This window comes from Colossoma macropomum, unplaced genomic scaffold (genome assembly GCF_904425465.1).
Source record: "Colossoma macropomum unplaced genomic scaffold, Colossoma_macropomum, whole genome shotgun sequence".
NCBI classification, from domain to species: domain Eukaryota; kingdom Metazoa; phylum Chordata; class Actinopteri; order Characiformes; family Serrasalmidae; genus Colossoma; species Colossoma macropomum.
Window position 1 is genome coordinate 30,139,108 of NW_023494796.1, and position 26,996 is coordinate 30,166,103.

A 26,996-nucleotide genomic window follows, 5' to 3' on the forward strand; every position below is an offset into this window, starting at 1 on the left:
ATAATCTTTAAATGTGCAATCTCAACAGTCTCAACAGAAGAAATATTGGATGTATTGACTAGAATTAGGATAAGTTTACTGGACAAGATACTATTTTTTGCAGTGTTTTGTTTTTTTCATGGTTTAAAATAACTTTGATGTTTAAATTCAGCATTAAAAATGCACATAATTTTTGATGTTGAATAATGAAGACTATTCTATTTGTTGTGTCGTTTCACTTGGCCCAGTTTCAGTATAGTTAACTATGTTGATTAATGTTTTTTGTGTATCTTTATATGTTCCTTTGCTTGCTTGTGTTGACACTTGCGGACCATATATGGTGTACAAACCTGTTTCAAGAGAGATGAACATTTTTTTAGTTTGTAGTGTGACCCAGAATTTCTGTCATCAGGTTACAGGCCCATGTTTATTAAACCTACTTCAGGCTAAGCATTGATCTCAGGTCATGGTTTACTTTACACAACCTTTTGTATGCTTCTAAACAAAGAAGAGATTGTCCTAAATCAGTCCTCTTACTCTGAGCTATATTGGAAAACATGGAGCCTTAATACAGAGTCACATGAGTCATTCAGCTTCTGATGCCATGATTCTGACAGCAGGTCTCTGGTAACCTAAAACTGCAGTAACAGCCTCCTCTTCCAAACAGCTGAGGAACAACATGAACCAGGAGCAGAATGCCAAGCTGCAGCAGCAGAGGGAGAACCTAAACAAGAAGAACCAGGAGGTGGCTGCCATGGACAAGCGAGTCAGTGAGCTCCGTGATCGCCTGTGGAAGAAGAAGGCAGCTCTGCAGCAGAAAGAGAACCTTCCTGTGAGTACCTGCAGCATGGCCTCCGTTCTCACCTGTCACAGCTTGTGCTGGGGACCTGCATTCGGTTCCCAAAAGGCACCAGCTGAATCGTATCAGTGTGATTCAATATGGAGCTCAGGGCAAAAACGTCAGTACAACTAAACCACATCATTCTTATTGGTTTCCTTTTAATAACAAAATGACACCACTGTGCTAGATGTCAGTAACTGGGTAACCAGACAGGGATTAAGCTTAGGCCCGGACTACTCAGCATTCTGAGTAGAGAGTGTCCATCGTGAGGAAGATGTAGTCCAAGACCCAGTCCTATTTCACCCCTCGCCCCTACCACTTCACCCTTAGCCCCTGTTTTGTGCGTTTAGGTCTAGGGGTAGGGTGTCCTGATTCTTGTTGAGATAGGTGGGCAGGATGAAGTGTTAGGGCTACATGTCCTCCAAACAGAGGTTTTTCAGAGACTCCAAACAGAGTGTTCTGAGACCAAGGAGACCCATAAATGTATTTTCTCTGTAAAAATTACATTAACTATTGTATTGTCTTAGTTTAATGTAATTTCAGTGTACTATGATAATTTTCTTCATAACAAGCATAAAAGTTTCTAATAATATGCTGATGTCTCGATAGCTAAGTAGTTAAATTTGCCTTTCCACCTTAAATAGTCCACCAGAATGTAACTGCTGCTGCTCCATTTAAGGTGTAACGGGGAAAATTCGAACAAGAAGCTGGAGAATATCTGACTTCAGCTTCATATCACTGAAGAATTAAGGGTGATAAATAATAATTGCCCCCCTGTTTGAAGGCATATGATGCCCTAAATGTAACTAAAGCCCAGCAGTGAGGAGCTGAACTTTACCCTCCTCTGCTGTCACTGCAGACTGGCAGGGTCGCCTGCAGAGCAGCGCTAGTAGCTGTTAATGAAGTGATGCTCTTTTTATTTGAGGGTCCCATTTCAGAGGGAAGATTTCAACCACTTCAACTTGTAACTTGTTTCAAGGGGCAAGGAGACACTCGAAAACAAGGGGTAGGGGTAAAATAAGAAATGCTACTGGGCCCAAGACTTGGCTTAATCCCTTTCCTGGACACTGACCCATGTTCACATATTGAATCAATCTGTGTTTTGACCACATGAGAAGCGAAACTTTTGCTGGCTTTACTTCATCACCATGTTGGACAAACTGCCATAGAGCCGCACAACACAGCAGTAATGTGTGAGCAAGTGTCACTAGCGATCATCTAGCTGCTTTTATGTTTTTCTTTTTGTTTTGTTTTTTTGGCAGATTGTAACAGGTACATTTTCTCTGCCAGTGCAACATATGATTTAGAGAAAAGTCCAGTTTTGTCAGATACTTTGTTGAACGTTGCTCTGTGCATTCAACCAAAGTCAGTGAGCACCTTTTCATTTATTTAATCTCCAGTCAAAACAACCTTAAGTACAGGTTATTCATTTTTCAAGCAACATTTCTGAGGAAATTAGATGTACAATGGAGAATGAAGGGAGAACTAAACAGAAAGCGAAAAATGAAAAAAGTTTCTAAAATGTTGTTTTAATCAGATAAACAGCACTTAAAGCTTTCGTCTTTGAGAGAGACGAGAAAATCAAGCTGCTTCAGATCTAAAAACATCCACAGGTGTTTCTGTCCATCCTTCCACTGTGAGGAGACGACTCAGCGCTATGGGTCTGAAAGGATGTGTAGCTGTCAAGAAGAACCTCACTGAGAAAAGGAGACGGACACATCAAACAAAGAAGCTGAACAATGGACTGACCACCCCAGAGTCCAGACCTCAACATCATTTGTTTGGGATTGCCTGGATCATGAGAGGCAGAAAATGCAGCTCATTTGTAAGACTGGAGGTGTGGAAATCTGTACCTTCAGATTTCTTTAACAAACTGAAAGTGAGCCTCCTTAAAAGGCAAGCATCTGACTGCAGAACCACAGAGTCACAGATTTACGCCTGCAGTTTCAGGCCAGGGGAACACAAGCGCAGTAGGACAGCACCATTGTGCCATGTAAAAAGAAGTCCTTATAGGAACGTTGAGCGTTATGAGTGTCCCATTCATATCTCAACCAGTGGCCTATCTCCTCATTTATAACGTCTCTGAGGTAAGCAGCGACTGCGTGTGCTGGTTGTATGTGTCGCTATGCATATTACCATTCAGGAAGGTATACTTTTGCCAATATACGGATCAACCATTGGTAACCGGTTAAACCAAAACACATTACAAAGTCATCAGAAACCAAACGAAACACCTAATGTTTCTGAGGTTTTTCAGCTGGGATACATTTAAAATTAGTTTGTTTTAGCCTAAAACTTGAAATACAGGGTGATTTTAAAAAGTTGAATCTGATTTCAAAATGATTAATTTCACTTGCAAATCATTACAGAACAACGCAGTAAACTGTAAATGGTTTAGTTGAGCATAAAGTTTATTATGTAATTGTACAAGGTCTCAATATGAACCTACTCCAGCTGTACAGACATCAACGCCATAGTCAAATTCATCCCATACTCGATTGAGCGTGTCGGGTGTCGCTGCATTCACGGCTCTTTCAGTGCAATTTCGGAGATCATCCAATGTTGTGGAACCAACGACGAACTGAGCTGTTGGAGCTTCACTGCCCACGAAAATCACTTCACAGTTATGACTGATTCACTCTTATTGAAGTGGAGAACGCAGAACACTTTCTGCTCAGGGGTCTCATCTCCTCTCAGACTGAAGGGAGCCATCTTCCACTGACAGAAACTCTATGACCCCTCTTTCAATTGGATTGTGATTGGTTCCTAGGCGCCTCACGGTTGTAAAAAATATGGCGCTTTGAAATCGGATGAATCTTTTTGAATCACCCTGTAAAACAAAAAATGATCGGAAATGGAATTATCCACATAAAATGACTAAAATGTTGATTAGCCTAAAACTGGCTAAGATGAACCAAAACAGTTTGTGCTGAATGTCACTGGCTTGAACCTACTGGAGTGGAACTGTGTCTCAGTTATTATTGCCTGAAAAGAATGGAAGCTGTAATAAAGGCAAAGCATGGACACCCTGAATACTGAAACATCTGATATTAGATATAGTTGTAGAAGCTTCTCAGTAGTTTTTGATCCACGATGCTGTGGCTGTTTTGACTGGAAGTTACACAAATGAAGGGCGATTTCTGATTTCTGCACCTCAGTTAGAAGTAAATAATTAGGCAGACATTGTGATCTTTCAGAAAGCGCCCCCTAGTGGATGCAAAGTTAAGCCCAGTTTTGTTTCCTCTATAAGCCACAGATCCCAGGCGTCTTAGACTCTGCACAGATTGAAGTAAGACTCCTTTTCTTCTACACTTGGGCTCATAACTGGGTGTTTCACACATGAATTACTGTGACACCGTGTTATCTCTCCTCTTCACTGATGGTGTGGATGGACGTCTGCAGCCCTGGCACAGTTGTGAACTCACTAGTTCATTTTCTACTAACAGTCCTTTCACTGTTTCTGTGAACCATATTTTACCAATAGTAAAGGTTTGAAAAGGGAATGTATTTTATGTTGTATTTGTGTGTTCTTGCTAATGTTTGATCTCTTGATTATTGCTTAAACACTTCATTGGCATCACATTACATGAAGGCTTGTTAAAAGGTCTCGGTGGTAGTTGAATGAACATGCTGTCATTGAAATTGAGTTGATTTACTTTTGCATGAAGACTAAATTACATGTTGATTTACAAATTTGTCAACATTTATGCTTCTCTTTTAAGATTTACGTGTTGGTGCTTGGTTATCCGTAATCCACAACCTTTCCTTCTCTGAGTTTTATAATAAAAGAACACTTCACAACTTCAATCATATTAGATTTTGCCCAGTGATCTGATCCCTTTGAACCTGTTGATGCAATCATTTCTCAGTTTAATGAAGCTGTTTTGATGCAATGAAATCCCTTTTTTTTTTTTATTTAATGCCCAGTCACTCCTCACACTCTTTCGGGTGGCAAAATAAGACCCTTTAGACACACTCTGTCCTTTTTTGCTTCTCCTTCAAAAACCTAAACCCGAATGGTGGAGGTGGGTTTGTTATGGCACTTGAAAGAAAACCCAGGCGTGCTTTCTGCGCGCCTTGGTGTGAATTTCTTTTAGTAACGGTTCTGCGTGGAATCTTAATGAATTGGCTTTTTCAGACTAACACAAAGGGATTGCGTTTCCTTCTTTCATCGCTGCCAAGAAAACCGGTTGACGCTACCAAGCAAGCATGCTGGTCCGAACCTGAGTGGGCTCTCTCTATGATTTTTATACCAGACTAACACGAATCTCCCTCTTTCTCTCACCCTGGTGTCTCGATGAAAGCGGCCGTCTCTCCTTTAACAGAAGACGAGTGTTCATCTGCTCTTTTTAATGTGCTGAAGTTTCTTTGTTCTTGTTTTTCTCAAGAATGGCTTCCCTGTTAAGGAGAAGGCTTCAAAAGACCCCCATCCTAAGGTAAAACTGCTGAACTGGACAGTGTTAATCGGCTCATCCGAGCTGTTTTGACGGTGGATTTATGGAAGAGGGGAAAAAATTGTATTTTCAGTCTTGGATTTCTTTCTTTTTTTTTCTTTTTTTAATGGGCATGGCTTGAGTTAATCAGATTCCTTTTTGAGTTGCATAAGAGTTTTTGACGCATCTTGGCAGTAGTGGAGATTCAGACTCGTTCACTCATTATTTTGCTGACTCATTGCTTTCAAGTTTGCCATTTTACACACAGTTTTATTTTTATTTTTTTTTAAGAAAGCTACAAACTCAAACAAGCCTGTATGTTTGCTTCAGGAGGTATTTTATGTTTGGCAAGTTTTTTTTTCCTCTGAGATCACTTAGTTGCATTAATTATGGGTTCATCCATTAAATACACCTGTGGTTTTTTCCATCTGCCTTAGTGCCAGAGGCAGTTTATCAGCTGTATCGCAAGTGACTGTAAGACTGGCAGAAAGGATTTATTCAGCCTGTAGTAAATTAACAAGCTACTGATAGTCTTACTCATGTTTATGCTTTTAAAATTGCATTGAGCAAGTTTTTTTTCTGTACAATTTAATTTCTTTTTCTTTGTTCTTCCTATTTTACTGTCTTTGTCTTTGCTTCTTTCTATCAGTCTCCATTTTCTTGGTCTTTTTTCTAACTCTATTTCATCCTATTTCTCTTTTTACATCTTTCTTTTCCTTTCTTTCTCCCTCTGACTTCCTTTTGATCTTTGTTTCTTTACTCTTATCATTTTCCTCATTCTTATGCTCATTCTTGTCTTTCATTCTTTGTCACCCCCAGGTGCCTTCTGATGGTCAGGCCCCCCAGCCGGTGGGCCCCTCTCGGGTGGCTGCTGTTGGACCATACATTCAGTCGTCCACCATGCCTCGCGGCCCAGTGAGACACGAGCTGCTAGTGAAGCCCACCTACCCGGACGGCACCGCCACGCTGCCGCCTCAGGACAAGAGCGCAGCGCTAAACCAGGGCAAACCTGGCCCAGGTACGCCTCACAGTACACCCGCCACTGGGCTGAGGCCCTGTAATGCATATTAGGCAGCAATGAGCCTCTAAAGAAAGCTGCTGGCACTGAATGCAACGGGTTCTGCATTCACAGCAGGAGAGGAGAGTTCTGCAGCATCTCCTTTAGAACGGCTGGAGAATGGCTATGATGTAATGCTCAGCTCAGAAGGTAGAAAACTGTGGATTTTGGTTTGCTGTGGTGCAGTGTCACGTGTTTGATTCACTCTCCCTCATTTTCTCTCTCTGTTAAGAGTTGATCTCAGTCTTCAAACAGTTGATTAGTTACCTCCAGCTGTTTGGCTGGAGTGAAAACCTGTAGCAACAAAGACTATTTGCTGATAAAGATGGTGACTCCTGTCATAGAAAACACTTCTGATTCCTAAAAAACTTTGTTTTTTAGTTGATGGTTCTTTAAAGAGTCATTTTTTTTTAATGACTTGTAGGAAACGCTAACGTAAAGTTTTTAAACTGATTAAATTTTTACGCAGTAATATGTCCGAGCCAAGAACTGTTCAGGAACCGTTATATTTGAGTGTGCTTTTCTTGCTAATCTGCTTCAGACTGGGTGGTAAACCCTTCTAGGCTACCAGAGTCGTCATGTCTATGTGGGGTCATCAGCAGTATCATTTCATTATCTCACAGAATTAAAATGCAATACATTATAAATGGGAATATACCAAGTTTATATTATACATTCCCTTTTCAAGAAGTTCAGTTGTCTGAGCAGGAGTTCATTTATAATCAGTTAAGTAGTGTCAGAATAATTAATTGAATAATTCATAATAATGACTGAATACTTTTATTTATACTCGGCTGATTATTAATGTGGGTATATTTCTATAGTGTAGTATTTAAATAGTTACTTAAACCAACACTAAATACTGGTTAGATTGTTAAGTTTATAAGAAAGCCCAAATAAGTCTGCCTCTGGTTATTAGGGCTTGTAGAATGCTATAGGAAGTTGATTGCTTATGTCTGCAAACATCCAGAAGAATTACTCTAGAATTACTCTTCGCATAGATCTGCTTAACATGACTGTGTATTGTTACTGAAGTTAACATCTCTCTTATTAACAAATTCTATATTTTTGTTATTACCAAAAACAAAGCCTGTAAACCTGTCAGTTCCATCTTCTCATCCTATTTTGTGATGGAAGAAACGCTGAATTTATATACTGAACAAGAAATTCTTTGAATGTAGTTGAAGTTGCAGTATATTTTTACAATGGTAATTTCACTGGGTGGGGTGATAAAACATTTATTATGAAAGTGAATTTGAAAATTGAAAACTGTCTGGCTCTGCATCCTGCCATCTGTGGCCATGTGCTGTGATAATGACCCTTCACTGGAGGCTGAAGTTGCTGGCAGTGACCCCTCAGAGTTGCAGCAGCCTGTGATTCATTAGGTGCTCGATGGCAGCTCCATGTCAAAGCAGAGACCGGAATAAGGCAGTCAACACTGACCCGTGGCAGGACAGCACACGCACTGACTAATCAACGGACTGCTTGCTTCTAGTACATTGAAAGGCCCCACTATGGCAAATCCTCCCCTCCACCACTCCCCCTTTCACTTCTTTCCTCTTCGTTTCTCACAAAAGGATGAGTCAGCCTTGCTCACCCAGTTTTTCTCTTAAATAATCCTCCCAACGGAGCCCATTTGCAGTCATTAAAAATGGATGGAGTCTCCGCCAAAACAGCAATTAATTAAGAGGTGACCTCCCCCAGCCCACTGTTCTCGTTTTCTCTAACTTTTTTTTGCCACTTGGTCTTTTGGGGATAGGCAGGGGTTAAATGTAACAGGTTTTCTCAAGTCTGCCGCGATGCTGCGTGCAATCAGTTCCGCATGATGACCCAATATGCAGTGAGAAAGAAGGAGAGGATGTTGGAGAGTCGAAGAGGGGAGATAAAGCAGATCGCACGAACATCTTGTCCGAGGAGCTGCCGTCACTTATCTGGCCCGAGTGGAGGGATGATACCGGTCTTGTTTAGCTTCTCACGCCAGGCTGTTTTGCTCCCTAGAAGCTTTCTCACATTTTCCTTCTCTGGTTTAGTCGGTGGGATATTGACTGCTTTGTTATTTTTATTCCCCCCTGTCCCGTTGCTTCCATGTTCAGTTTTGTCTGTGCTTTGCGTCTTTTTAGAAGCAATGTTCTTGCTTAAGCCGCTGAAAGAGCTGCGGGCCAAGAGAAGAGGTACACAGATCTTTGGCTGTGTTTGTTGTTTTTGTGTGTGTGTGTGTGTGTGTGCAAGAGAGCAAGCTTCGAACTGCAGTTGACTGGAGTTGCGGCATGTTGAAACTGAGTGCTCTTTTTTTTTTTTATTGTTATTCTCAAGTGTTTGGAGGTGTAAACCATGTAGTCGACTTAAAGGATCTGTCTTTTTCCCGTTTCGTCTTCTCAGCATTGGAATGTTTGCTGTGTTATGCCTTTTTTTTTTCCTCCCCTCTACATCTAGAAATGGGTCAGCTGGAAACAGAAGGCTTCTCCTATGCAAAGCAATGTTTTCTGTGTGCGTTCTGGCCAGTCTGATTCTATTATCGCTTCCAATCTCTTCTGGAGTGCAGTGGCTGCTTAAGTAAAACCCCCCTGTAGGCCTTCTAGTGAAGAATGCTTTTCCTTTCTTGGGAAGTTATCTCACAGAGAGTTAATCCCATGCAGTGCAGTGAACGCATTGGCAGGCATACTCTGTCAAATCGCATCTGTATTATCTCTCAAATAACCTCACCGACTCCTCGTCCTCCAGGGCTGCAGTCAGCGAAGGTGGCCGACTGGACCTCACCCGCCACGGAGCCCAGTGCTGTCCATGGCTCCTCCACTCTTCCTCGTATGCCCAGCCAGGCTCCAGCAGAGCAAGGTGACCCTACACACTGCACCCAGACCTTGATTTGATTACAGCTAATAAAACTCTGCTGTGACCTTGCCCCCACGTTGTAGCTGAGCTGCACCTAGTTGTGCCATGAATGCTAATATGTGTCCTTCTGTCACTCCTCTCCGCCCCGCGGCTCCAGATGACACAGAAGTGCTGAAACGTGGCCAGCAGGACCGAAAGGTGCGGCCCGTCTCCATGTTCGAGCCCACCGAGCCGCCTGCGGCATCCTTACGCAAGAACCAAAGCAGCGAGGACCTTGTGAGGGACGCCCAGGTAGTAGCTTAAGTTGCAGGTGGTTTAGTGGAATTTAATCTTGCCCGAAATGTTTTTAAATAGTGAAATACACTGTTATTGGGTGTGAAAACTAGTAAGAGACTTAACTGCATGACTCTTTAGACTAGTCATTCTCATCTGGTCTTGTCTCAGAACCCACTCTGTCCCTCATTAACTGGCATCCCAAAAGCCGTTTGTCTTTCTAAACCTTCTAATTTATTTTGCAAGTAAGTTTAAACCTTAGAAGTAGGGCTGGGTATTTTCAGCAGGATACAACGACCAAATTCACCAGATGTACCACAGATATTTTTAAAATTATCTTAAAATGAAAGAGTAGATAAATAAGGTTGGGCGAAAGGAATGATTGATATTCTTATAAATGTGTACTAATGAATAAATAAAGCTGAAAGTTTAAATAGTCAAATACTCAGACAAGTACACTTTAATCACACGGGCAGTGGGCCAGGAGGCAGTAGCCAGTATTTGGACACACAAGCATGTGGAAGAGCTTCTGTGGCTGTAAAATTATCAATAAGCAACAAACTGTTCATGAACAGATCACAGAGATAACTGACATCTGAGTTACATTATCTGCAAAGCATTTAGCAGTACAACCCATGAAGCTGCTCTGCTAACATATTACCAAAATGCTAAGTGCTGATCACAGCAGGCTGCAAACTAATTAACCACAAAAATTAAGGCCACACCTGCAAACTAAACCTCGTTATATACAGTATGATTTATGAATTGAGGCCATAAATTAATATATTGAGGCTTCCTGGCCACAAGACACTTAACTCATGGCCTCAGTATATTAATTTGTGGCCACACCTTACTAAAAAATAATCACCATTTCGATTTAGTGGCTCCATACAAAACAGTACATGACAAACTGATGAACACTCCTGAACACAAAATGGGCCGGAGTGGACTTTCTCCAGAAACACAGACATTTATAGTAAATAATAGTAAATGAAGAGCAAGTGCCTCTTCCTTTCAGAGGCAGGTTGCATTCTCAAAAGTTGTGTAAACTAAAAAGAACCACTGCTGTAGATTATCCATGAATTGCCGACACACTCGAATGTACAAAGCTGCCTTTAGGGAACAGCTGCCTCACATTTTGCCTGTGCCTTGTTTTCTCCTCTTTTGCAGAGTGCTGTCAAAAACACTGTCAAGGTTCCTCCTCCAGTGCCAAGCAAACCCAGACAGGTCAACCTGCCCTCTGGTGGCCAGATCGGGTACGGCAAGCCTGCTCTCAACACAGGAACTTTCCCTGGCAAGAGCAAACCAGCCAGCCAGCAGCAGTCTACCGGCCCCCACTCCCACATGCCCCTTCCCTCAACCCAGAGCAACACCTTACCCCTGCCCTCTAAGCAGGAGGCGCCGCCGGCTGCCACTGTCCGACCTTTCACTCCAGAGCCACCAGGGGCCAAGGACCCCAGCGGGCAGCCTTTCCACAAGCCCCAGACGCTGGCGGCCAGCTCCATCTACTCTATGTACACAAAGCAGCCCACTCCAGGGAAGGGCTTCCAGCAAGGGGTCCAGGGAGCGCTGAATCGCTCCCAGACTCGCAACAACTTTATTAGTGGTGAGTGAGACACTGAGCATGTGACAGTTTCAAGGTTTTAAGCCTTGGAAAGTCTTTAGGAAAATCACTGGACAGCAGGCCCTTTGCCTGGGCCCGGTACATGAACTCATCTTTAATATGCCTGGTAATGTGCAAAAAAATCAGAGATCACCCTTCATTTATTTAAAGTCCAGTCAAAAAAGCCATTAAGCATTTTAGCACCAGGGAAAAAAAGGACAAAACGACACAAAGAAAATTACACAGAACCCTCACTTACATTAGACGACAGGGCGAAAAGAGACAATAACACATAAAATGAGTTTGGGCTATGAATAAGAACTCAAACTCCCAGATCTCCTCAGATCACATGACACAAACAAAGCTAAACTTACTGGACCTGTTTGTGCTTTTATGCGCAGCGAAAGCACAAACTGGGATTTAATATGTGGTGAGAAACACTGGTATCACACTGTGAGCTGGAGAAACACTTTACTACCAACTGGCAGCTGAGCTGAAACTGTAAAGAGAGTGTTTTGACATCTGGATCAACATTATAATCATGATGTCGGCTCTTATCTGCCTGTGTTTTACACGCAGCTCCACTTTGCGTGTTCATGCACGTCTCTTTGCCTATTTCTCTGCTCTTCTAGCTCTCTTATTGACTGTTTGAATCACTCGTTGAGTGAATCTCTGACGTCCTCACACTGCAGGACTGGTGAACGTTTTGAGTTGTAAATATCAAACATGTTTGATAATATCGGAGGGTCTCTGATTGCTCCATCGGGGGGCTAAAGATTCACTCGTTTCTTCTCTCACACAGATCATTTGCTTCACACCATCAGTCGCTTCTGATTGAGCTCCCGACCTGCAACATCGCTTTAGATTGTGAAAATTTGTCCCAAGGAGCAAATCGGGCTTAAAATCGGGCAAAAAATCGCGTCGTGTAGGCTTAGCTTAAACAACTAAATATAGTGTCACATATTTTAACATTTACTTTGTCCACACTTTGCCTTTATTACAGCTTCCTTTCCTTTTATCTCAGTAACAGCTTCTTCACAGCTAAACATCTTTTACCCACTTGTTTTCCTTTATCTTTCACTTTTCACAATATGTAAGAAGATTATTTTCTATTATCTAGATTATTATCTAATCTCCTCTGATATAACTACTGAAAAATTAATGACTTGGACTGAATGGCTGTTTGACTGAAAAGTAAACAAAGGAAATGAATGGTGGTCTCTGCCTTTTTCAGAGTACTGTAGTTAAGTTAAAATGCTTCTGCTGGATTTGTCAACGCATATGTGCCTGTGCATTGTTGTGAATTCAAATCTGATGCGTGGACTTGAAATAGCAAGTGACAGGCGGTAACGTCTGCTGTTAATTTTAATACGAATGGATAGGAAGTCAGTCTGTATTGAGCACATTTATCTCAAGCTCATTAATCTTTCTTTGAAGAAGGCCCTGTTTATCACTCTGTGCTGACAAAGCTATTTAAATGCCATCCCTAAACTTGTTTTCCCAACTGTGCCACTTTTTGCACATGTACAGGATCAGCTTTGACAGGCAGTGTGAATTATTTTATTGCTGTGACATATCAATATGGAAAAGCGTCCTGCATTAGTACAGGTTGGTTGTTAAATGCTAATAGGTTAATAGCCCAGGTTGTTATAGTGTACATTATATTTATCATCCATGTTTCCATTTTGTAATAGTCGGAATGAGATGTCATATATTTCCTAAACGAGGCCTGTCGAGTGTAATTGGGGCCAGTGGGTCATTTAGGATGAAAGAAATCAATTTATTTTACAGATGAAAATGGTTTAAATGTTTAAATGTTTAAATGTCTTGTTCAGTGACCACTAATGAAATGTAGGCATTTTTCAGGAACATCCCTGTAGTGAGAAATCTGTTTAATAGAGAATTATGGATGAATCTGAATCCATTTAATTACATGAGAAACACATTTTGACTAACCTCCCATAGAGGCTATCATCAGTGCATTACCTAGAGGCAGTGCAGCATGTTTTACATAGACCTTCTAAGTTGTCTGGCTGCGTATCTGTGGTGCGTTTATAATTAGTGTAGCCTCATATTTATACAATGACTGAATGTGAAGTTTTGCCTACAGATGTCTTATTGTTTAGCTGATGTTATGGTTTGATAAATGTACACCTGGGCTTAGATTTGCGTGCCTTAAGAAAGAAAATGTTCTTAAATGTGTTTTTTCTTAACTTCATTCGCAAGAAAAAAGTTCTGAAAACTTGCAATTCTTTAAATGACTTCTTAAGAATTCACTTATTTTTTTCTACACTATTTTCTTAAGGATAATTCTAAGAACTAGTGGTATTGCTGAGTATTGAATAACAGATATTATGTTCTTAAATGTTTTCTCAACCTTACGATGAACTCCCACTCGTCTCAGGCGGACAGTTGACGAGGTGATCATCTAAATTTATCGCAGACTCTGCTGCTCCTCGTCTGTCACTCCACAATTATTGTGTTTACGTTTTTCCTGTTGGCTCTTTCTTCCCTCATCACCTGTAGTTCTTGTTTGCTAAAATCGTAAAACACTTGGTTTGATGTTTTTCCTCCATTTTGCTCCTCTGAGCGATTGAACTAAATAATGGAAATACTGTTAATACAAATTCAAAGTCATTTAGGGTACATATTGAAATGCAGCATAGCCTAGATAAGAAAACAGGAAATAGTTAAGATTATCTTAAGATAATATTTGAGAACTTCTGAAGTTTTTTTGAGAATTGCATTTGAGAACATTCTTATGAACACAACGTATTGCAACAAGCTTTTAATTGTGAAATGAATGCATTTTCAATCACTTCACTAACTTTCTCGGTATACAGTGAAACATCTCTTATGTTGTGGACATTTCTGCAGAGATTTTAATGTGCTGGTTCTCAGAATCATCTCCTTTCCCCTTTCTTTGTTGTCCATGCAGTATATGGGAAGCCTGTGATCCCAACAGGTCAGCAGTCCCAGCCCCAGCATGTAGAAAACCCCTACCTGGAGCGGCCCACCGTTCAGGAGACGGAGCCGGATCACGGCGCAAATGGCGTTCCTGCTCCAGAGAACCAGGAGACAGAGCGCATCCCAAGACCACTGAGTCCCACCAAGCTGCTGCCCTTCATCTCCAACCCCTACCGCAACCAGAGCGACGTGGACCTGGAGGCTCTGCGGAAGAAGCTCTACAACGCTCCCAGACCCCTCAAGAAGCGCAGCTCCATCACCGAACCTGAAGGTCCTGCTGGTCCCAACATTCAGAAGCTCCTCTATCAGAAGACCACCTTGGCTGCTATGGAGACCACCGTGAACTCCCCTAGTCCTGCAGAGGAGGAGAATGCACCAGCATCCGATTCCCTCACCCCTGAAAAACCCTCATCCGAAGTACCCGAACAACCACGTTCCGACCCGCCACCGCCACCCACGACCGTGCTGAAGATAGATGGCGAGGACTTTATCCCACCTCCTCCACCTCCACATCCAGCCCCGCGTCCTGATGAGGCCCTCTTACCCCCTCCCCCTCCTCTTTTGGTAGAGGAGCAGATGCCTGGGCTTTCGCCACCTTCAGAGAGCTACATGGAGGAGTTCCCTCCATACCCTCCACCTCCTTACCCCAGCGGTGCTGAGCAGGAAGCCCTGGGAGAAGACACCTTCAATATGAAGCCACCTGAGGTTACAGGCCAGGTTCCTCTCCCACCTGTAAGTGTCCGTCTGTTCAGCCTTCTCCAAATGGGTTCTGCTGTCTTAAGCTGCTTTCACACTCAAAACCCGGGATATTATTGGGGTTCTATTGCCAGTAATGTTCAGGTTTGCGTCATTCACACATGCGGCCCTTGCAATGTGTTTTACCTGGAAGCACAGGTGCAAATGAACGGGGGGGTGACGTTCTCAGCTCCGTCGTTTCTGAATCTGGGGCCATATTACAGAAACTTCTTAACTCTGAAATCTTATTTTATCTGCTTGGTCACCATGACAACTTTAGTTAGGACTGGATTTAGGACAGAAGCTATTACAGAACAACAGTTCTTAATCTTATCATTAACTCCAGATAAGAAAACAGTATCACACAAACATCCTAACGAAGTTTCTAACTTTCTAACTTAAACCCCAACAGTGTCCTAACGTCTGTTTTTACCATCTGTTTCCATTGTTTTATGCAGTGAGAGGCAGCACAGTTCACTATAACTGACATAATGAAGCTGCATTTATCTACACTGAAAACAATGTTTGACTTTTGATGTTTTTTTCTAACAGCGTTTTAAAAATCTCAGACGCTGCAGACTCGATCTCCACCGTCCCTCTTATTACCTTCGTGTGTTAATGTTGAACTATTACAGTGATGGTGGTGAATAATGAGGAGACAGAGCTGAACGTGAGTCTGTTTATTAGGAGGAATAGCGTTAGTGCGTTTAGGAAACTGAAACTGAAACTGCAGGTCAGCGACGCTCTGATAAACAGCAGGGGGCACTGAAACAATATTTTCAACTTCATGTTTATTGCGCTGTAGTTCTGTTTGACCTTTTTACATCAGTAACCGTAGCTAATGTTAGCTGTCTGGCTAACTAACCTGATTATTTTGATAACGTGTTTACGTTTCAGCTGTGCGCGTATGGTCGGTTGCTAGGTAACAGACATGACAGCTGATTGTCGACTTTGAGTAAGTTAAGATTTCCTAACTTGAGATAAGATGCAGTATAAGATTCCTAAATTAATGTAAGTTTTGCTTCTGTAATACGAATTTGCGAAAAATCTTGACCTGTCAGATCTCAAGACAAAAAGAAAGGTTTCTGTAATACAGCAAAACAGTCATGTACTGTTCTCATTGTATGTTTGTGTACACAATTCAGCAGGAAGCCAGACTCCATTCAAATGAATACATGGCAATCAGGATGTAGCCTCTAAACTTCAGTGCTGTGCTGAGCTGCACATTCATGCACTGTGAATAGGAATATAAGGAAATAAGAGTGACAAAAGGCAATGTACGTAAGGCTACATGGGCACACATAGGGTCAGAGAACAGAGGCTAAAGGTAGCAGCATATAGAAACGGGGATATATATTGGTTTTCAACACAGCTGAGATTAAAGGGCAGCTTTGCATTGAACACAAGGTTGATTTTTGCCATTTCTTTCTAGAACCAAGTTCAAAATTCACTCCTGTGATGTTTTCACTCACAAAAATAACTAACAAATTAAAATGCGAATAAGCGTCACAAGAACATTCAACTTCGCTGATGCTCACGCTTAACCCCTTAGCATTTAATTACTGTTAAATACCCAGGTAAAAGTGCATGTGTGAAAGAGGCCGTTACCCTTTCAGGTTCAGTGTAAAAGGCAAGGCAAGTTTATTTATATAGCACCTTTCACACAATGCTGCCATTCAAAGTGCTTTACAAATGAGAAGGTATAGTCTTTAAAAAAAGTAAAGAAAAGGAGAATAGAAATTAAAAACATGATTAAAAAGACAAATTCATTAATTTGAAAAATCAAATTAGAACTTAAATTAGGACAGTAAAGTGCTGTTACAGAGAAAAAGGGTCCAGGAACGCTAACGGTGTTTAGACTGGCTGAAAGCTGCTCAAATAGGAGCATTTTGAGCCTTGATTTAAAGTGTCCAGTGTTGGGGCTCTTCTCATGCTCATTGTCAACTGGGTCCATTTAAAAGTAGCGTAGGATCTTAACGCTGCTTCTCCATGTTTAGTCTTCACCTTCAGCAGGACTAACTGACCAGTTCCTAACGATCTGAGCGTTCTGCTGGGCTCATATCGCTGGAGCAGATCAGATAAACACGCTGATCGTGCACCATTAACACATTTATAGAGCAGTGACAGCACCTTAAAGTCTACTCTGGAACAGACTGGTAGCCAGTGTAAGGATTTAAGAATGGGAGGTGATGTGATCCCTTCTTTTACTCCTAGTGAGACTCTGGTTTGTGTTGCACTGATACCGATACTGTATCGGCGTCGGTGATGGGGATACCAATACACAGCAGCCCGCTAACTGGGCCCGTGCGTCCACTAGCCCAGCCTACAGTGCGCCTTCGACGGTCAGCTGTATCACTCAGCAGCGGACTCTCGAGGCCTGTCGCTTCAACCAAGCCGGAAAAACACTAAACGTCTTCGCCTCTGACGAAGACACACATATGAAACAAACGACTTGAGATAAATGGATGTGGAACAACATTCAGCTCCGTTTTTGAGCCAGAGAAGCTGCCGTGTGCCGATGCGTTAACACCACAGGTTTATCTGTACACTGTTCAGCTCTGTCTTTAACTGTTTTACACAATAAAGATATCCTACATTTACTTAAGTTGCTAAACACAGTTCCTGTTACTAATTATGTGATAGGAAATGCAAATTATATACACTAAATAAACAAAAATAAGTTTTCTTAAGCATCTAATAAATATAAGCCAACAAGTAAATGCCATCTAGCCAAGCTGAGTGTGTTTCATTTGTGACGCAGAACGTAGATTTTACCAAAATAAAATGTTTTAAAAAAGTAACTGTATATAAATCAGGACTTGTATGTGAGTTAGGTTAGATCGAGAGTTCGTATCGGTGTCGGCCGATGCTGAAGGATCAGGTATCGTGTCAGAATTAGAAGGGAAAAAGTGGTATTGGTGCATCTCTAACTCTGGCAGCTTCATTTTGAATCATCTGAAGCAGTTTGATGATCTTTTTTGGGCCTGGCCGCAACCCTATCTTGACTAAGCGGTTAAAGATGGTGATGATGATGGTGAAAAGGCCCGTCTGCACTGCCGGGGTTCATGCAGTTTAGTGACAGTATGTCTTTAAGCAGGGAACACAAAAAGCTGGGCAGCTCGTGTGCAACTTTATAGTTCAACTCGAGGACGCTAGGCTGCTCTTTCAGTGGTTACGTAATTAATCCCTGTATAGGGTCAGTTTTGTTAGACAGTAGGGGAGGTTTTGTGCATTGCGCTCTAATCGGGTACACTTATTTTGAAATTTGCATAAGCTGCCCCTCATTGATCTTAATGGAACTTACGTGTTTTTCCATTTGCCTCCATATAAATGCAAAGATCTCCATTCCTCCATGAAAGCTCCATTAATTCTCTTAAAGCAGCCTTTCTACATAAAGCCTGTGCAGCTGAAATAAATAAATGACCCATTTCTCAGTGCCCTTGTGTTTACCCTTAATGAGCTGTGTCCCATTAAACCCTGAAAAGGCTCTTTATTCAGGGAGGAAAATAACTATAATCGGCTTACGTAATCCGGTTAAGTGAAACCGCTGCGTTTTTACGGCAGTGCAGTCCAGGCAGGTTTCTCCCCCGAGATGCAGAAACAACAGGTGTTTGTGCACTCGTGGTGGAGGAGATGGCTTCTGCGTCTTACTGCTGACCACGAACTGTAGAGTCATTCCTGATGAGTCAGGTAGTTGTACATCATCTCGGTGAGGCAGTGGATCCCAGAGTTAAATGAAGCATCTGCTTTTCTCAGGGCAAGAGGACAAACCTGCGGAAGGTTGGATCTGAGCGCATCAATCACAGCATGAGGGTCAAATTCAACCCCCTGGCTCTTCTTCTGGACTCCTCTCTGGAGGGGGAGTTTGACCTGGTGCAGAGGATCATCTACGAGGCGAGTTTTTCCATTTCTACTCAGTGTGTAATCTTTGTGCATCACACCACGGAATGTTATCATGTATTTACGAAATCATTTTGTTGACCTTAGTTATGATTTCATTTATTACTTGGTGCTAGAAGTGATTAGCGGATTTCCTAAACCCTATATTCTTAAAAAGATGGTGCTTCAAGGGTTCTTTAGTAATGAAAATGGTTCTATATAGAACCATGAACACTCAAAGAGCCCTTTGCATGATTAAAGGGTTCTATGCATCATGAAATGCTTCTTCAGATTGATGGAGAATGTGCTATAGATGGCTCTGTATAGCACCCAAAAGGGTTATTCTATTGTTACGATGTCAAGTTTGTAACAGTAGAAGAACCTTTTTGGGTGCTATATAGAACCCTTTTCAAAAAGGTTCTATATAGGATTGTCTATAGCACATTTATGCACATTTTCCATCAATTCAATGATGCAAAGAACACTTTTAAGTATGCAAAAGGTTCTTTGAGTGTTCATGGTTCTACATAGAACCTTTTAAACTAAACTGTTGAAGCACCGTCTTTTTTTTAAGAGAGTAGTCAGACAGGGATAGTTTTAAAAGAGGAGGTCAATTTTACAGCTGTTCATGTGATTTTAGTCCTTTGTCATTTTTACAGACTGGTCACTTCAACATCAGTAAAGATTCCTACTGTACAACGTCATGTTCTAAAAAGTCTATCATATACTGTAGAAAAAAGGTGTTGAAAGAAGCTTATACTTATGTTCTCTGTGTGTTAAGTCAAGCTGGTATGTACTGTCCTACCTCAAACTCAAAAAAAAAATTATAGAAAAATTGTTTCATTTTATGCAGTAGTGTTGGCTCTAAATTCCCAAGCTAATGACAACGGTAATAACAGTGCATTAACTAAAGCCATATTCGAGCTGGCTTAGTTTAATCAGAGGAGGTCCGGTAATGTAACAAGTGCATGATTTGGTTGGCCAATTCATATAGGATAAATGATCTGTGTAATTTCCCCAAATTACTTTAGCATTATGCGACAGGCCCCGCACATCCAAACAATAAAAACATGTTGTGCAACTAAATCATATGGGCTAAATGATGACGTTAGGCTAGTAAAGTGGGTTAATGTCACTTAAAAAAATTCCACCTAACAAGACTGAAAGTGAGCTGCCTTGCAAGAGGTGCTTTAGTGATATTTCATTTTCCTTCTCCTTGCAATTCAACCATAACCATAAATGTTGATTTCAGTAGTCTTGCCATGAACTTGAGTATTAAGGGTCAGACTGTGCTCCATTGTAGCTAATAACCTTGTCTTGAGTAAAAAAGGAAATAAAGGGAGGCACCTTCTTCTACGAAGCTGAGGTCACCTTCTTATTTGAAATTTCTCATTCCGCCTTAAGCGGTTCAGCAGTAACTGCTGCACTGTTTAAGGCGGAATAGAAAAATCTGAATTAGAAGCTGGCGAATAGTAAGCCGACTTCAGCCTCGTCCGTTTTATATTATCTGGGGTTGTTATTACATTACTGAGATTTCAATTCAAGCAGGCCTGCTAGTACCGAGGAGCTCAGAGCTTATAGGAGGAAATTCACTCTGGAATTATTACTTAGCAGACATGTATAAACTACATATGTGGCAGATCATAAAGTACAGCAGGTCCCCAGCTAATACTAATCCTGCTCAAATAGGGCTGAAAACAGCAAGACAGATGGTTAAGGTAAACTAAATAACAGCTAAATTAAATGGTTTGACATTTCTTTATCCAGAGTTAAGGTCGCTCCCTTCTCTGTCACTTATACTGATATTTATCACGTACAGATTGTTCATAAATGTTACAGATGCCCTCTAATTAACTGGCATTACACCGCCTCCCCATTAAAATTAATCCCACCTGAGTAGCGCTTTAGTTATATAACTGAAGGTTGAGTTCATCAGCCTCTCAAAGCCTTTTCACTTCTAGGTTTGTGTTTCTAGAGCTTTTGAATAATGTTTTTAATTTCTGCAGGTTGAGGACCCAAGTCAGCCCAATGATGAGGGCATCACAGCTCTGCACAATGCCGTCTGTGCCGGTCACACGGAGATCGTCAAGTTCCTGGTACAGTTTGGAGTCAACGTTAATGCTGCCGACAGTGACGGCTGGTAGGTTGGTGATATTAGATCAAGAAATAACATCAGTACTGCTGTAATTATGAATGTTAAATGAATGTATGAATTCAGAAGGAGAGTTTAATCAATAACCTAATCAATGAGTACATCTGTACCCATGTGCTAGGACCCCCCTGCACTGCGCAGCCTCCTGCAATAACGTGCAAGTGTGCAAGTTTCTGGTGGAGTCTGGAGCCGCCGTGTTTGCTACCACCTACAGCGACATGCAGACGGCTGCCGATAAGTGTGAGGAGATGGAGGAGGGTTACACCCAGTGCTCGCAGTTCCTCTACGGTGTGTATGCCCACAGCGTTATTACTTCTACCACCACCTCTTCTACATTTTTCGTTTTGCCCCTTTGAAATGGTCGGATGTTGAATTCTGTGCTGTTTTTCTTCCTGGTATTTGGTACTAAAGCATTATTCATTGTGCACTTTCACGTAAAAGCTCCACTGTTTGCTCTTGATTCTGAAGTATGTGGTAGTCCAGTGGTCACCAGTCCTGCTCCTGGAGATCTGTCTGCGGGGTTCACTTCCAACTTGTGATGTTTGGCCAAAATTAATGACAAACTCATTCGAAAAATAAAGTAAATATAGGCTACAGCATACGCTTATGAAATCCATTTTTCTTAAGCCCTACACTCTTAAAAAGATGGTGCTTCAACTATTCTTTTGTGAAGAAAATGGTTCTATATAGAACCATGAACACCTAAAGAACCCATAGCATGATTTAAGGGTTCTGTGCATCATGACAATGTTCTTCAGACTGATGGAGAACGTGCATGAATGTGCCATAGACGGCCCTTTTCGAAAAGGTTCCATATAGCTCCCAGAAGGGTTCTTCTGTTGTTATGGTGTCAGGCATGTAACAATAGAAGAACTCTTTTGGGTGCTATATAGAACCCTTTTCAAAAAGGTTCTATATAGGACCGTCTGCAGCACATTCATGCACATTTTCCATCAAAATCTGATGGCATATGCCTATGAAAATGACATACCTTGCACTTTTGCTACATATGGTGTCGTGCTAGCAGTGACTTTCTATTCTGCATTTGTTATTTTTATTAAATCTGTAGTTTTGGTCTATTATGTCTCTACTTGATTCTCAGTATGAGTTACAAATCATGTATAGAAACCAAAAAATAGTGCATTTTCTACAGTAATCGGCTGCCCCTCAAACTGTACTGACCGGCTGACTGCGAAGGAAACAAAGAGCTTTTTTATTTTTTGTTACCATAAAAATAATATAGTTACTTTGAGCGTCAGATGTTGACAATTTTAGTGCCTCCGTAGTTTCAACCAAATTTGTACCACGCCTGAAATAATCTAGGATTTTTGAAAAGAGAGATTTGTAGGTTTGTTGGATCAGAGCCTGTGTTCATGAAACCTCTCAGTGTAGGAGTGATGATTTAGGATCTGTTCCTGTCAGAAAGGTCAGTGTAAATAAGAGAGGAATCTCATACTATACAACACTCCTGCTTTGAGAAGCTTTTTGAGTATGCGCCCAGGAAGGCAGATTTCCAGGAAGAGGATTGGTAATCACTGGTGTAGTTATTGTCTTTCTTTAACTCTGAACTTGTTCTGCCTCTCCAGGAGTCCAGGAGAAGATGGGCATCATGAACAGAGGTGTGGTGTACGCGCTGTGGGACTACGAGAGCGAGGAGGACGACGAGCTGCAGTTCAGAGAGGGAGACTGCATGACGGTGGTGCGGAGAGAAGACGAAGACGAGGTCGAGTGGTGGTGGGCGCGGATGGGAGACAAAGAGGGCTACATCCCCAGAAACCTCCTCGGAGTGAGTATCAGGGTGGGGGGATAAGGATGAAGATGAAGTGATCAGTTAAAGGTTGCAGACTGACTTTTGTGCCTTTAAGTGATGCTGTTCAGTAAGCATAGGAGAAATAAATCAATACGTAATGATTTTTTAAGTAAATAAAATACGGTTGACTCATGGAGGCTCACGTGTCAGTGTTTTATCATTTGATTATTAATATTGAAATGCATTTTAAGTCTATTGGTAGAATAATACTAGAATACCAAAATGCATTGCTTTATTAGTCCACAAGATGGTGCTGATGAGTGTGACCAAAGCTTCCTTTAAGGTACAGCGTGATTCAAAAAGCTTCATCTGATTTCAAAATGGTTTTTCACTTGTAAATCATTACAGATCAATGCAGTGAACTGTAAATGGTTTAATTGAGCATAAAGTTTATTATGCAATTGTACAAGTGCTCAATCTGAACCTCCTCCAGCTGTACAGACAACATCAACGCCATAGTCAAATTCATCCCATACTGGATTGAGCGTGTCGGGTGTCTCTGCACTCACAGCTCTTTCAGTGCGATTTTGGAGATCATCCAGTGTTGTTGGGAGTGGCACATAAACAGAATCCTTAACGTCCCCCCACAAAAAAAATTCACATGGTGTGAGATTTGGTGATGCTGGTGACCTTTTTCTTGGAAATGGTGGTACCAACGACGAATGCTCTGAGCTGTTGGAGGTTCACTGCCAGACTGACAGTCAGAAACTCCATGACACCCTCTTTCAATTGGATTGTGATTGGTTCCTAGACGCCTCACGGTAGTAAAAACATGGTGCTTGGTTGAGTTTCACCCTGTATTGGCTTAAATAATGGCCATAATGTCTTGGCAGCTGTTAGAATAAAATAGAGTTTGCGGTTCTCTCGCAATTTTCCAGTAAATTCAACCATTTGTTGAGGTCATTTGCCAATAATGACACACATTAGCAACTTGCTTTTTGACTTGGTGTTAGCATGTAGGTCATTTGCTACCGTGGCAGTTATTCAATAATGGGCTTTTGTTTCCCTGTAATCGAATGTCTTTACAGCCCTGTTTATTTTCCAGTTGTTTCATCCTGGATTTGGCAGGTTAGCTCTGATATTCCAGGCAGTGTTCATGCAAAGCATCGATGTTATGATAAAACCTTTTACCTCCAAAATAAAACTTCCGAAAGTCAGTGTAAAGAGATTTTATTCCAAGCATTTTTGGACCATTTCTGTTGTTCCATTCGTTTATGAAATGTTTACACAGTATAAGTGGCAGCTGGTATTTTTAAATGATCTCAAAAAATGAAAAACTAAAGAAAGCGAGATAGAGGGTTTTGTTCCAACAGCAGCAAAATGTGTTTATGCTGGTTCCCCAGCGTAATGTGAGATTTCAGCACAATACTAAAGTTAAAACCCTGCTATTATAACTAAAAATGGTGCTTCACCAGTTGTGCAAAATAAAATATGATGTTAAATACTTGAAATCATTTTTCAGCTCATAACATCCTGGTTCAGCACACTTCTGTATGTTGATCGATTTGCTTTTTATAAGAACAGCGTCTGTATTTATTCATTAGTTTAGGCTCACAACAGGTGAGATGATTCCCCACGTACCTCTTAAAACATTCGTTCTGCAGTATTTATAATGGAGACATCTGTACACAGTAGGCGCTGAATGTTCTGCTTTTAGCCTCTTCTAACAGTATTTAGTCTTACCAGTGTAGAATATTGATCAGCATAACCATGAGGGGAGGATCAGTATAACCTCTGAATATTTTTGCTTATTTCTGATCTTTATGACTCGATGGTTCACATTTGTGGGGATAAGTGACCCTTATGTGTTGTTATTGAGCACATCTGTGACCAGAAATGACCGTTTTGCAACCCACATCCAAAATGGCAACGTCACGTGATTGGACCATGTGCGTCATGAGCAAATTAACTAGCAGAAAAGTTTCTCTGAACAGATCTCAGCTGTTCATTATTAGTTTGAGACCAAGGCAAAAGAAAACTTGGAAGCCTTTACCTGCCCTGACTTTAAGTTAGGCGCTGCTGCCGAGTCAATGCTGAATGAAAAAAGAGAAAAATTAAACTAAACTAAAATAAATAAATGCTGATCCAGCCGTTCTCATTAAGGTCGCATGGCCACGCATCAGATCTGTATCAGATCCAGGTCTACATACTGAAGGTGGCTTAGATCAGATCTGATTTGTGTTCACTCGGCTCTGAAAACATCAGATCTATCTTAACATTAAAGGGTAATCCCACCAGTTTTTCAAAAGTTCAGCTTATTTGAATGGTTAAGATGCAAACAAAGTCATTCAGAGTGGCTTGATGTGAACCTTACAGAGTTCACAGTGGTGGTGATAGGAATCAGACGTCCGAAGTGTTTTTTTCCAGGGTCACCACTATTTTATCATTATTAGCATATAAAAACTCACCTGTTGGTTTTGGATAATAAATAACATGTCTGTATTTGTGTGGTTGTCATGGCGACCCCTGGTTCCTATCACCACCACTGTAAAGAAGTCTTCTTTTATGCCTCTTCAAACAGGTAATGTGGATGTAACTCATTGTTTTTTTGTCACTAAGGGATTTTTTTCTCTTTTTCCTCAACAGTTGTATCCAAGAATAAAGCCACGACAAAGGAGCTTGGCTTAAATCCTGCCACAGCGGGGCGACACTTGACGCCGCAGGACGTTCATATCCCTCGGAGATGGACTGGGACACTCGATATCAGTATCCTAAAACATGCTAAAGACTAATGCATGAGGACCTGCAAACAGATGAAGAGACCAAAACATGAAGGATGTTTTTTAACGGAAAGAAAACTGACAGTTGAACTCCACACTGCAGATGGGTTTAGGACCACTGACTCTCTTGGCTCATCTGAGGCACTTTTCTAATTCGTTGGATTTTACACATTTTTTTTTTTTTTCTTTTTCTTTTTTCTTTTTTTCCAGAACTGTCTTTCTTACTTCTCGACTTTATGCTAACCGTATTCGTCCTCTTGTGCGATTCGCGTCTAGAATACAACTGAGTATTTCTCTATAATGGGAATATTATGTCTTGTGTAGCAAATCTGTGCTTTAGCTCCAGCTCTCCTGGGTTTTGTTATATGTTTTTATATACAGAGAGCTCCTTCCCTAGTCAGTGCTTTGTTATGTCAGTTATTAGATTATTAAACTACGATTAGGCCTATTAAATGCGTTGTACTGTGGGCCGACTGTTCTTTAGACAATCTGGAGATCATGTTTTGATGTATATTGTCATCATATACAATTACACAGCTCAGCCGCTGAAAGGAGAAACCTTTCGGAGCCGTACGCGGCGTATCTGCCACAACATGGAGACGTTTAAATCACTAATTCACTGATTTAAGTGATGTTAACTGACGTGATGCTTCAAATCACCTTTTAGAACTCGTTTTCTCCAAGAAAGAACACAATGCGGTGAGAGACCCTCGAGTCAGGGCACTCAGAGCTCAAAAAACTGCTTGAAATCCAATGAAGTATTTAACCTGTTGACTTTAATGAGTGATTTGAGACGACTGCTTTTACCTTCGGTCAGTATTCCTTTGCCACAAAGTGATAAACTCTTTTTATGTAACATGACAAACGGCTTGAGTGCTGCGGATCAAAGGGGAGCACCTGAAACCGCTGGAGTACCAGATTAAGCCGATCTCTGTTTTCTCAGGTGATGGAGCATCGTTGTGTTCATCATTCCATCTCACCAGTGGTAACATGCTGGTGTTTCTTCTGTCGGATCCCTTTAATTAAGAGCTGTGTTATCGAATTGCAGATGGTGATATGATGGAAGTGATATGGCTAAACCCTTTTCCCCTTTTTTCTTCTTCTTGTCTGTGTATACTTACTTTTTTAGCGCATCTTTTCACAGTAGATTTTTTTAATACTCTCAGCGTGCACCACTGTCAAAGCAGATGTATTTATTTTGTTATTTCTCTGTGACTTCTCGTCTCCGTCTCGTGCCCTGTAACCTCACTCAATCATAAACCATTTTACACACTACACCTGGGCATCCTTTGGTCATTTTCTTATATTTATAACTGATTTTATTTCTGATTTTTCCATAATATCAGTGTTTGAGATAAACGGAGTCATTCAGAGTGGTTTGGTGTGAAATTGTTCAGATGTCTTTACAGTGGTGGTGATAGGAACCAGGGGTCGCCAGGACTACAACACAAATATGGAGTCTTCTTAGTGTCTATATGGAATGTTGATGATGGAAAAATAGCAAAAAAATGAAATAATTTGTTTTCTTTGGGGGCTGTTTTGCCTTAGAACGTCCTATATGTATCCGTCCACCATGAATGTGCTTTAAAAAATAGATTTTAGGCTAAAATTTCGTCTCAAAACTAAAGTAAAACATTGTCTAATGGATGTATTGGTGCGTAAACTCACGTCATGAATCAATTGTTGAGATGTAAACAGAGCCATTCAGAGTGGTTTGG

The 26,996-nt window shown here is 41.2% G+C and overlaps 1 protein-coding gene across 3 annotated transcripts in view; it reads left to right on the forward strand.

The window, feature by feature from the left end:
- Positions 1–26,553, forward strand: part of tp53bp2a (tumor protein p53 binding protein, 2a) — a 54,601-nt gene extending 28,048 nt beyond the window's left edge. The window contains exons 8-20 of one of the 3 annotated variants that reach the window (XM_036583298.1): positions 647–811; positions 4,071–4,109; positions 5,209–5,256; positions 6,073–6,271; positions 9,032–9,142; positions 9,297–9,430; positions 10,583–11,018; positions 13,954–14,714; positions 18,474–18,611; positions 20,603–20,736; positions 20,870–21,036; positions 22,335–22,534; positions 25,145–26,553. In XM_036583298.1, the coding sequence (XP_036439191.1) occupies positions 647–811; positions 4,071–4,109; positions 5,209–5,256; positions 6,073–6,271; positions 9,032–9,142; positions 9,297–9,430; positions 10,583–11,018; positions 13,954–14,714; positions 18,474–18,611; positions 20,603–20,736; positions 20,870–21,036; positions 22,335–22,534; positions 25,145–25,186 (2,574 nt within the window). In that variant the 3' untranslated portion in view covers positions 25,187–26,553. The remainder of the gene's footprint in view (positions 1–646; positions 812–4,070; positions 4,110–5,208; positions 5,257–6,072; positions 6,272–9,031; positions 9,143–9,296; positions 9,431–10,582; positions 11,019–13,953; positions 14,715–18,473; positions 18,612–20,602; positions 20,737–20,869; positions 21,037–22,334; positions 22,535–25,144) is intronic. The other 2 variants (XM_036583299.1, XM_036583300.1) reach the window with 2 other exon arrangements.
- Positions 26,554–26,996: the final 443 nt, after the last annotated feature.